The sequence below is a fragment of the Aulonocara sp. 'chitande type north' Nkhata Bay genome, linkage group LG11, assembly GCF_057382095.1.
Source record: "Aulonocara sp. 'chitande type north' Nkhata Bay isolate Kocher_YH1m ecotype deep benthic linkage group LG11, A_spYH_male_GT1.1, whole genome shotgun sequence".
NCBI lineage: Eukaryota > Metazoa > Chordata > Actinopteri > Cichliformes > Cichlidae > Aulonocara > Aulonocara sp. 'chitande type north' Nkhata Bay.
The window spans coordinates 25560060-25571252 of record NC_141354.1 but is presented as its reverse complement, the minus strand read 5'-3'; the positions used below and the strand labels follow the sequence as shown (position 1 = coordinate 25571252).

Below are 11193 nucleotides of genomic sequence, written 5' to 3'. Positions count from 1 at the left end.
CTTATTATTTCTGTTTACTCTACTCTTCAAAATTACGTAAGGCACCAAGGCCAGACATCATCATCAGGCAACCAATAGGAGGTTAGGGTCATAATCACAAATAGTAGGAAATGTGAGTGAGATGAGTATCCTGTCTGCTACTCACTACACACAGCACTTAATTATAATAACACCAGTTTTATAACTATGCGGCTGAGCCTTACATAATTTCTGCTGCTCATGTAAAAACATAGAAATTTGATGTGTACATTTCTCGTTTGTATACGCAGGTATCATTAGACGGCTGTGATCTTTAATGTGCCTTTAAAAAGCATTAAAATGCATTATGCATAAAATGCTTTTTAGTGACTAACTACTACTTAAGTGAAGATTAATGCGGAGGTGTTTTGGGCGCTACGTGGTCTCAATGTGAGAGGGAGGGAAGAGGTTAAACCCAAGGCTGCATTAAAAAGGGCCCACCGACCCAATTCCAGCAGCAGGGGATTATAACACAGGGGGGAGTAAGAGTGTTAATATGGGCCATGAATGGTACTTAAGTCGGCACCTAATGCACAAGATGAAAGCAGAGGAGGGGGGCTGAGTGGAGGCTCTGGTTGTAATGGGGAGGATAAGATGGGAGAAGGTGGTCGAGTGTCACTGCGCTGGATGTGAATGATTAAATCATCTCTCCCGGATTACTATTCCATATTCTAAATGGGAGATGTTTTTAAGCTTCATAAACAAATGCACTCATTTATGAGGGATTAACAGTAATCTCTCTATTTCTATCTTTTTTTCCCCTCCCTCCACACCTCTCGCTGTCTGTCTCTGGTCCTTTTCTCCCTCTTTTACTGCCTCAAACGATAGTTTCTGGACAGGGTCACTGTGTTCACAGGTTCCTGCTGCTGTGTGGTTCCTATCTTATCATCCTATCTTTGTCTAACAGACTAAATAAACTTTAACCTTCTTTTTGTTTATTTTTAATTGTTTTTATCAGCAGGGTGTTAAAGAGGGTGTGCAGTAATCACCTAATAGATTACACAGACCTGTTTTCACATCATCTAATGCGCTCTCTGTTCAGCACTTGCATGCATTTGGCATACAATACCCACGATACACCTGTACAGAGTCACATTTACGACTTTTTTTATTCTCTTTGGTTTTTAGGGCAGTGATTGACATTAGAGGGACGACAGGACATTATTTCTCTCATATACCCTCATCATATACAGTATAAATACAGTATATACACAGATGCAAACTGTACACCACCAGGCAGCAACATGAAGAGGGTGAACGTGTGGGTAAATGATGGAGTGTGGGCTCATTCTGGCCCTCACAGCTCATCCTTGCCCCCCGTCACCCTGCCTCTCTCTCGCTTCTTCTCCTTTGTCACTTGGCTCCGAGCGTTACGGCTAGTGGTGGCACCTCCCTCCTTCTCCTCGTCCGTTTTCACCACACTGTGTCCATCTGCAGCCCACACGGCCTCTGCCTCCTCTCGCTCCTGAGGGAGAGATCCAAAATGCAGCTCAAATATTGACTTCCTGCAGTCACAGTGACATAAAACTAAAGTTTGGGAGGAACATTCATCTTTGTTGGAATAATTTTAACTTCTCTTCTTGCACTTTCAGGACAATTTTTCTGTAAAAGAGATTCTCCTCTGTTAGAGTGAGCTTCATTTGCTCAACACGAGCCCACAGGGCAAACAATGACCAATGCGGGATAAACTAAGTTAATGAAACTTTGTTTGCATAACCAAAACTTTAATGAAAATGTAGCCAAGCAGATAATGTAAGGCTGGAGCTGAAAACCCCCTGTTCATCTAAGCAAAGTGTGTTTCTACATGTAAATTTAGATTTTCTTTTATCTACGTGATGCTAAAAGTTATGTAAACTGAGTCGTTTCGATAGTCTCTTTGACTCGACAGCAGCTCTTCAGCGCAGCTCCTTACATCTCTGTTATTATCACTGATGAGGATGCACTCCCTCGCTGCAGAAAATCACAGCTTATTAAAAGAACTAAACATGTTTTGGTTTATAAATTGTCAGGGGCATGAAAAATGATTGCATTTATGATAAACCTAAAAGACAATGTCATGGCATCACCACAGACCAGGCACAGTAAATAGGAAAACATGCAAACAGCCACAAGATTTGCATTGTGCCCCAGCTGCTCATGTTATCCAACACCGGTATCATGACATCATCAACCACACGCCTGCAGGTGACCGGCCAGACCTGAGGAGGAGGAGAAGGAGGTCATGGCAGCTCTGTGCTGTCATAAAGCTCACCCTGTCCCTGTAGAGCTTCTCCTTTGTGAACCAGAGGGCCAGGGCGCACCGCCGGCCTCTGGTCACCGCGGTAACACCGTGAGGATTTACCGGACCCGAGGAGAAGCCCACCAGTCGACCACAGCTGGGTTTCACTCGAGCCTGAAGGCACAGAAGACAAGTTTACCAGCTCCAACAAATATATTAATTAAAGACTTAAAATAGTAATAAAAAGATTAGAATGACTTACCGTTACGGTCTTGGCATCTCTGTTAGTGAAGAACAACTCTCCGCCATCAAAGTTGTCATTCAGGTAGAGGATGGCGCTGTGAGACAGAGAGATGTTTGTCATTCAGTTGTAAAAGTAACCTGCTGTGTAAGAATTAGGCTGAAATCTGAGCATAAATGCACACACAGTCATTTGATTATTATAGTTTGTTATTACACTGTTATGTAGTCCTGCTAATTCCACTTTACATTTTAATCCCATTTATTTATTTTTAAATTTCACACCTATGTGGACCGTTTTAATTTCTCACTAAAACTTCTCATTTCTTCATCCATTTATTGGCCACTTAATATTTCTTCATTGTTTACTATACGATGAAGAAACAGGCAGGTGAAGATGTTGCGTCTAGGTGAGATTCTGTGCCATGGAGAAATGTCAGTTTAATCAATCATGCAAAAATAATATAACATTTAGATAAGAAAATTGTCCAAAAAAATAAAATAAATTCATTACCCCTGAAATAAAAAGAAATGTAACTTTACTTTGCAGCACTGCAGATTTCCTGCCACAAGGAAGGTCAAATCCAGGGTTAAAGTTTTAAAATGTGAAATAGAAACAATTAATCTGTAACAGGCTGGTTCTTCTGAAGGTTTCTTCCTGTTAAAAGGGAGTTTTTCCTTCCTACTGTCACCAAGTGCTTGCTCCTAGGGGGTCATCTTGTTGGGGTTTCTCTGTTTTGTTGTAGGATCTTTAACTTTCAATATAAAGCATCTTGAGGTGACGGTTGTTGTGATTTGCCACTGACTAAAATTCAATTCAATAATGTCACAAAATGTTAAAACTGACAGTTACATTTCATAACAGGAGCACTCAGACAGCCCACCTCCATCCACCTCATAACCATCTCATAAAATCTGAAAATGATATCTTGAAAACTGTGGACACTAAAGTGCTAACAAACAAACAGACAGACAAACAGAACTTGCAACAATTACATATTTCCTTCCTTTGGTCAAAGCAGAAACATTGAAACACTACCACCTACAACCATTTGGGCCTTTTTTTTTGCCAAAAATTCAGCTCAAAATGTAACTAAGCCATTTCAGTCTCCAATTATTAACGTTTTTTTCCTTAGACTGACCTGTTGGCATATAATAAAAACTAAAAACACCAACTTTAAGTGTCACGTTCAGTTTTCAGTTGCATTTATTTATGGAGTAATTGTGTTGTAGAGCAGTGTTTTCTCTGCTCTCCCTCCACCTCCATCGGTTCACGTAGCTCTAAGGTGTCATTATTTCCCCATAACAACAGAACAAAACTATTTATCAGTGACGACAGGTGCTCTGGTTGTTTTGATATTTGCCACAATTGTTCCCCTGAAACACTGTTTAAGACTTGCAGTGCAAACGAATGCTTTTTAGGTAATTCCCTATAAAATCAGCAACATCTAAGAAATGTTCCCACCTGTCCTCTTCAGACACAGCAAGATATTTTTCTGTAATCAGTTTTTGAGCACCAGTATCTCGGGATACATCATTGTTTAAACAGCAAAATTAGTTGCAGATACAAGCATGCTATGTTTTAGCTTTCCTTTGATTATTTGCTAAGGAGAGCTTCAAAAAGTTGACTTCATTTTCTAATACTAATATTGTAACACTCCCAAATGTAGCTTATGGCTGTGAAATGGAGAAACAACGTCGATGTTCACATCTTCTATATAATGGTTTGAAAATGTCACATTCCTCAAGCAGCTAAAGGTGTTTCTCAGAAAACTATTCTGAGCAGACACAAGTCTCTGGATCACAGAGTTCTTTGTTCAGTTTGTGACAGCTTTGTTCTGGCAACGATGACATGTACCATTCTCTCACTGTTATAAGCTGATGATATCTAAGTGACATTTTACCAGTAAAGGCGTATTAAAACATTCTGTTCGTGGATATTTGCTGGAATAAAATGGCTTGAGAACATCTTCTAAAATTATTTATGGAGCAAGTGTGAGCCCAAATTTATTATTAATCCACAAAGAGATGTTTTTTCAGTACCTGAGGTCTCTGTGTGTGAAAGCTGGTGGTTCCTTCCAACACTGCTTGGTTTCCGGCTCGAGGAGACAGTTGTCAACGTGGACGGGGTGAGAGAGGTCCAGCCTGCCCTTCTGATCCTCTGATTTAAAAAGAAAAAACAGAACAAGAACAAAATAACACATTTAACTTTAAGTAATGAAGTAAGAATAGAGTGGATGATTTGGGTACACATTAGAGAACCTGTTCCAATTATCCTAGTATTGAGTACTGTTGGTTTTACCTGTGACAGCAGTGCGACAGACCAGGTGTGTGAAAGTGATGAAAAGTCCTGAGGGGCTCCTGAAGTAGGAGTGCAGCACGGTTCGCACTCTCTCACCCAGCTCATGTAACAGCTTGGCATCTGATTGGTTCACCAGGCCTTCCTGAGCCAACTGAGGAAGAAACAGCAGTGAGGGTCACGAGATGCTGCTGAGAGCATCTCATAGACCTGCTTCAGTTACATCATTTCCACCCACCTTCACCGCCCTGAGGACAGTCAGACCTTCAAACGTCTCATGAGGAGTGTGTGGAGACCGCCGTCCTCGATAACCATCTCCAAGAGATCCTGCCACCTATGAGAGACCATGTAAATGTGTAAGTTAGGGGTTTTCACATGCATGCGTTAAAAAAACTGATTGAACTTACTGATGCTAACTGCAGTATTCTGTCACACTCCTTCTCCGTCATGACTCCATCCAGGACGACTCGATTGGTGCCATTCAGCATCTCGTCATCCATTGTGATAGTCACGCCCACCCGAGGCACCGGACCTCCTGCAGAGAGGACAAATAAGAAAGTATAAGACAGTAAGTGGGTCACCAGAAGATGGTGATACGACTGTGTTTTTGGTGATATGAAGTCGCAGAAGCTGCCAAATGGAAAATCTTTGCTTCTATAACAACAGCGTGTAATGGGGCGACCAGATCCCAACAAACTGAATGTATTCTTTTTGATTTTACTTTTATTTCAGGCACTGGTCTGTTTGGTCTTCAGGTTTCAGTAGATCCATAGAAACTGTGTCACTTCACGCCTCGTTTTCCTCTGTGTGAAACTGATAAATTATTCAAGCAAATAAGACAAAACTCTGTTTCTCGGTATAAACTGCCGCTTCAATTTCTTTGTAATAGTTTCCACAATATTGAACAAAACCCACAAAGCTTGTGACTTTTTGGTGACTTTCCCTGATGGCCATAGCAGCAGACAGGTTAATCTCCACTTGACTATAAGTGACTCCTTCCCTGTTTTATATTTTAGAAAAGTCTAAGCAGTGTAATATAAAGAGTAGAATGTCTTCTAGTGTGTCATCTTTAACAGAGATGCCAGGAAACAGTGACACACTACATTTAAATGATCCTCTATTTTCACATACATAAGATGTGTGAGCTGTTATAATCTGTTTATCCTTACTCACAACCCTACAAAGCCTGTAGGTACGTGTGGATGTTATTCATTATTTCACTTGTTAATGGATAGATGGATGTTAATGGTTACATGCCAGATAAACAGGCATGTCTGTCATGGATACACTCGTGTTTCCTTGTTTTAAGCTAGCTGAAGTGTAATTAAGGTGACGAGGAGCTCCTCCCATGATGCCCTAGGTAGAAAAGGCTGAAGACACATAGCATAGGGAAAATACAGTCTCTCACCTGCAAAAAACCCACTGTCATCCACTTCCTCTTGCTGCTCGCCCACTTTCATTTTCTCATTTATTTTCTCTTTTTCAGCTCTAACAGTAAAACACAAAAGATACAGATGGAGTTTTCTGTTTCATTAGTTTCCACTAGTGACAGATTCACCTTTGATTTCTTTTTTACCTCCAGATCTCCCTCAATGATTCAGGTACAACTTCTTCTGGAGTCCAAAGATCCTGCACAGAGGGTGATGAAGAATCTCAGCAAAGAAATGCTTTATAGCTGGCTCTCTTGTCACTGCACTGCACATTTGGCATCAGTACTTACTGGATCTGTGAAAGTGAAGTCGAGGTTCTCCATACCAAAATACAACAGCTTCTTCTCCTGCAAGGAGTGGTTGATGTATCTGACAATCTCCTGTGTGACAAAAAACACACAAATCTGTGCTTAAACATGACTTTAAAGATGAATTTGAAACTTAATGCTTGAAATAACTGAACAAGAGAAGAGAAAAAATGTATTTCTCATTTAAATTACTTGGATTACTTTATTGGATTTATGACTTTTTACGTTTTTACACCACTGTGGTCATTTCAATATAATGAACCTTGAGTGGTTTGAATGGTACCTGAGCAGGCTGTGTGCTCTGTGACTCTGTGTCTCCCCCTAGTGTCTCATGGTAGAGCTGCAGGTTGTCTAAGGAGTCCTTGTCAGAGGGGTAAAACAGCAGGAGAGAGCGAAGCATCTGCAACGCCCCGCTTATGTCACCACCTGCCGGGAATCGAGGATGCAAAGTAATGCAAAGTAGTGCATCAGTCTTAAGATGAATAATAAAATCACGTGTGTGACCTTCACATTGACCTAAAAAATCAGACCTTTAAACTGTGCGATGTGCAGATGCTCAAGCTGTGTTGGCAGGAAGTCCTCCTGAGCAGAAATCCTTCCAGGTCGTGTGGCCACTTGAGTCACGCATGACTGTCGGCATGAGAGCAGGGAGAGGGACAGGGCTGGACAGAAAACAAAAACTGGTGACATTTGGCTCTTTCTGGTCTCTTTCTGTCTGGCTCAAAACTTCTGCCTGCTTCTTACCTGCTGCCTTTTCAAACACGCCGTCAACGCTGTCAACTCCCCTGTCCTCAGGCAGCCGTTGGGAAGCGACTTCACACTGCACCCTGCACTCCTCTGTCTGCCGCAGGGTTTCATTCACACAAGCTTTCCATTTCTCTGCTGCTTGCTTCCATTCAGAGTTAGCCTCGAGCTGCAGTGCAGCATCATACAGGACCTGAAGTCAGTGACACAGAGACAGAGATTAACACAGAGAAATAACACAGTCACCATTTGCTTGCTAATTAAAAAAAACAAAACCTAATGAGTTGTGTATTGTTTTGTATCATAGTGTTTAAGAAATATAACACTTTTAAATATAACTATTTTAAAATTGCTGTGCAAAAGTATTCTCAGTGCTCCTCTAAGTAATCCTTACAGCAGCATTAACAAACATTTACCTGAGGAGAAAAAGATTAACCGTTTATAAAACACACACTTATCAATAACGATGAGATGCTATTGAATTATAGGTGGTTTACACACTGATTATTACAATCCTTATTGTTAAGTGTTACCCAAAGCTAAAGGCTAGCGTTTGATGATGAAGTACATTTTTACTTTTGAGATATGTGCATGTCATTACAGGCAGCATTTATGCCTAATCGTGATATAACACGTGTGGCTGGATAGTGAAAATGAGAGGCAGAGGCAGACACCTCACATCTGGATTGCACGGCTAGAAAACAGACAAGTGAAGGTGAGAGTGAGACAGAGAAATTCAGTCCCTCAGGCCACGTCTGACTCTCCACAGTGACGTCTCTAAAACCATTCTGTTTGAACGCACTTCATTAGCAGTTGAGTTGTGAACTTACATCAGAGTGAGGACTATTAGAGGACTAGCTATGGCTTAGTTAGGATCAATCAGTTAAAGAAAAGTCTGATATGTTTGTTCAAAGCCTTTAAACCTGTCTGCATATCGGCTATCATTAACTACGTAGTTAGCAAGGGCAAAAACTCTTCCACTGCTTAACTAGTGAATCAAAGCTTTTATGCTTTTTAGAAACTAAAACTGAGAACTATTGGTTCATTCCAGAGGACTTAAAGTGCTTCAAAAAGATAAGTAGTTTGGTCTTTCGTGCTATCTGCTTATAGTTGGACAATAGCAACACTAGCAGCTGTGAAAGAAGGTGGAAGGTAAGGCAATATGTTTGACTAGTGCTGACAAATACTGTAAACCTAACCATTAAGCCTCTTTAGATAAGTGTTCTTTATCTTCGCCTACAGATTTTATGACAATGAAGCAGCTTTTTAGAATTTCTGTTGAATTAAGATAATTTTTTAAGGTAATCACAACATTTTTGCTTTAAATTGCAACATTTAGAGTGGATGTAAGACAGCCTTCAGTTTTTTTAAATGTCTTTTTAAGACATAGAAATGTCATGTGTCTCTCCTCTGTGCTTATGAAGGTATGAGGGCTCCAAAATGCTGAAGAATCAGCTGATTCTGAATGGGTCAGACAGTACATTTATTCAGATTTGACTGATTTTTCTAAGCAGTGCAACCCAGTTTCTTCCCACTTACACTGTATGCCCCATTACTCTTCCCTCCTCACCCAGTGTTTCTCATTGTGACTCTCTCTGTCCTGAAAATCTTCCTCGGTCACGCCTTCCATCCGTCTGTACTTCTCGATGTTGTTTCTCATCTCCAGGTGAGAGGGGTTGGCCACGAAGTAGGTGTGAGCTGCGGATGCCGCCCTCTGCAACTTTTCCAGCTGATGTGGAGGAAAATGAGAGACTGAATGAAGTTTGTTACAGACCAATAAGGGTGTTGCTGTGATTATTTATGCAGCTGTGAGCTGAACTATAATTATGGCTGCAGACAATACTGACAGGTGCTTTCCTCTAAATGACAATTTGGAGCACAGTACTGGTAGAAGTAATGACAATTTAGGAGCTTTATTATGCAGCAGCTCCTTACGGCTGTGTAAAGAATGGCTTACCTTGTAGTAGGTGACTTGCAGAAAGTTATAAGGGTTGCGAGTGCCAAACTCGTATTCTATATCAGCAGAAACAGGAAGCTGTCCAACATGTGTGACAGAGCGTCCAATGCAGAACCTCAAACACTCAGCTTTTTGCTGCACCCAGTCCAGGGCCCAGAGGTCCCACATAGTCCCGTGTTCAGAGTCTAACAACACACACACCATTGAAAAAATGATAAGGTCCCAGCCTGTGGCATATATTTTATAAATTTTGAGTTCTAGAACTGCAATCAATCCACAACAAAACACAAAAAAGCTTATCTCACACATTCTTTGAGCTCTTGAGGTCACATTGTTCTTTAGCTACGCATTTAGACACCGAGAAGTGAGAGTGAAGCTGCCAGTAACTTCATAAAATCTAGTTTCCAACTAGTAATTAACACAGACTCAAAGCTATCTGTCTGGCTACATGATAGGTCCAATCTTTTTCTTCTTTTAGCCGTTCCCTTTAGGGCTGACCACAATGAATCCCCTGCCTCCATCTCACTCTTTCCCTATTATCCACCATCTGCATGACCTCCTTCACCACAATGAACCTCTGCTGTGGCCTTCCTCTTTTTTTCTTACCTTGCAATATATATAGCCACTATGTCGCCTGTGCGTATGTCCAAACCATCTCAACCATGCCTCTCTAACTCGTCTCCACCCACTCCACCCTGCCTGCATTCCCTTCTTCACCTCTCCCTTGTGTACTGTTTGTCGCTTTGGATACCCCAGATATTTAAACTCATCTACCTTTACTACCTCTACTCCTCTTCTCTTCAGAGCATAGGTACACATCACTATTTCGTCTGCATGAATCCATGAATGCTCTACTTTACATATTCACTGAGTAGGTCAGTCATTTCTGGCCTTTCCTTAAAGTTGGCAGGTTTGAAAACATTCAGCAGGTTGTATGGAAGAAGGTACTAGTGACTGCTCCCTTATTTCTCACAGCAGATGCCCCTCCTGACATAGCCCTTCAGGTTCATCCCTGAGGGTGTGTTTGTGATCTAGCAAGTGTAATTATGTCAGTTGTGAGAAGCTAAAAGAATAATTGAATTTCACAAAATCTGTTCTAATATGTTGCATGATGCACTGATGACATTAATACCAGGGTATAAAATAAAAAGACTGGCTGACAGCTGATTCAGACACAGACACTTAGTCTGTGTTTTTTTGTTCCATTGAAGCAAATTAGCTTTAACTCTACACAGTTTTGAAACATCCAAGTCGCCCAAAACTGTGTCACAGATTATCTTTATTGGCCAATTTTTTTGCTGATATGCCAATATTAGTCAGCAGGGACAAAACTGGTCTACACCAGTGTTATATAGCTAATTTATTAATGCAGTTTAATGTAATTAACATGTTACTGACTGTTAATGAGCTTCTACAGCACCATTCAGGCGCATTGTTCAGACAGATCATCATATTACCAGTAATTGATCTGATATAATTTATATTACCGCCCAGCTTACCCAGTTTCTTCAGAGCCTCTGTCCCTGCTGCCATACAGTCGTCATAACACTGCCTGCGGACCCCGAACAGTGATTCCCTGGTCACGATGGATTTCTCCAGCAGCTCTGCAGCTTTGCCCCACTCCCCACTAAAATATGCGCGGACCCCGCTGTAATACAGAAAATCATACGGCTGCAGAAGTGACATAACATTGGGGCTGCCTCCTGCCCAAGCCGTTGAGGTAAAACTAAACAGTGCGAGAATAACACAATTAAACGCCACGTATACAGCCAAACGTCCCGATTGAAGCGCCATGGTCCGACAGGCAATCCCAGCAGAGGAGGCGAAGGTGGGAGCAGAGGAGGGACTCCAAGGGGAGAGCTACCCACAAAGTTTCCTCCCTGTTAAGAAAGTGGGGGCTTTTTTTGAATTTTGATGTACTTTTTAATGAATTTAATACATGTAATACAACACTGCGCGTTTATTAACGACTCCCGTTG

The 11193-nt window shown here is 41.3% G+C and overlaps 1 protein-coding gene across 1 annotated transcript; it reads right to left on the bottom strand.

The window, feature by feature from the left end:
- Nucleotides 1-972: 972 nt before the first annotated feature.
- On the bottom strand, nt 973-11093 carry p3h3 (prolyl 3-hydroxylase 3). The gene is made up of 16 exons (XM_086311392.1): nt 10714-11093; nt 9215-9399; nt 8828-8986; nt 7258-7450; nt 7044-7175; nt 6797-6939; nt 6496-6585; nt 6352-6404; nt 6184-6263; nt 5183-5310; nt 5014-5109; nt 4779-4929; nt 4520-4637; nt 2499-2574; nt 2270-2410; nt 973-1483 (listed from the first exon to the last, which is right to left on the bottom strand). The coding sequence occupies exons 1-16, from the start codon at nt 11006-11008 to the stop codon at nt 1316-1318; spliced, it is 2208 nt and encodes a 735-aa protein (XP_086167518.1). The 5' UTR covers nt 11009-11093; the 3' UTR covers nt 973-1315.
- Between the last annotated feature and the right edge of the window lie 100 nt (nt 11094-11193).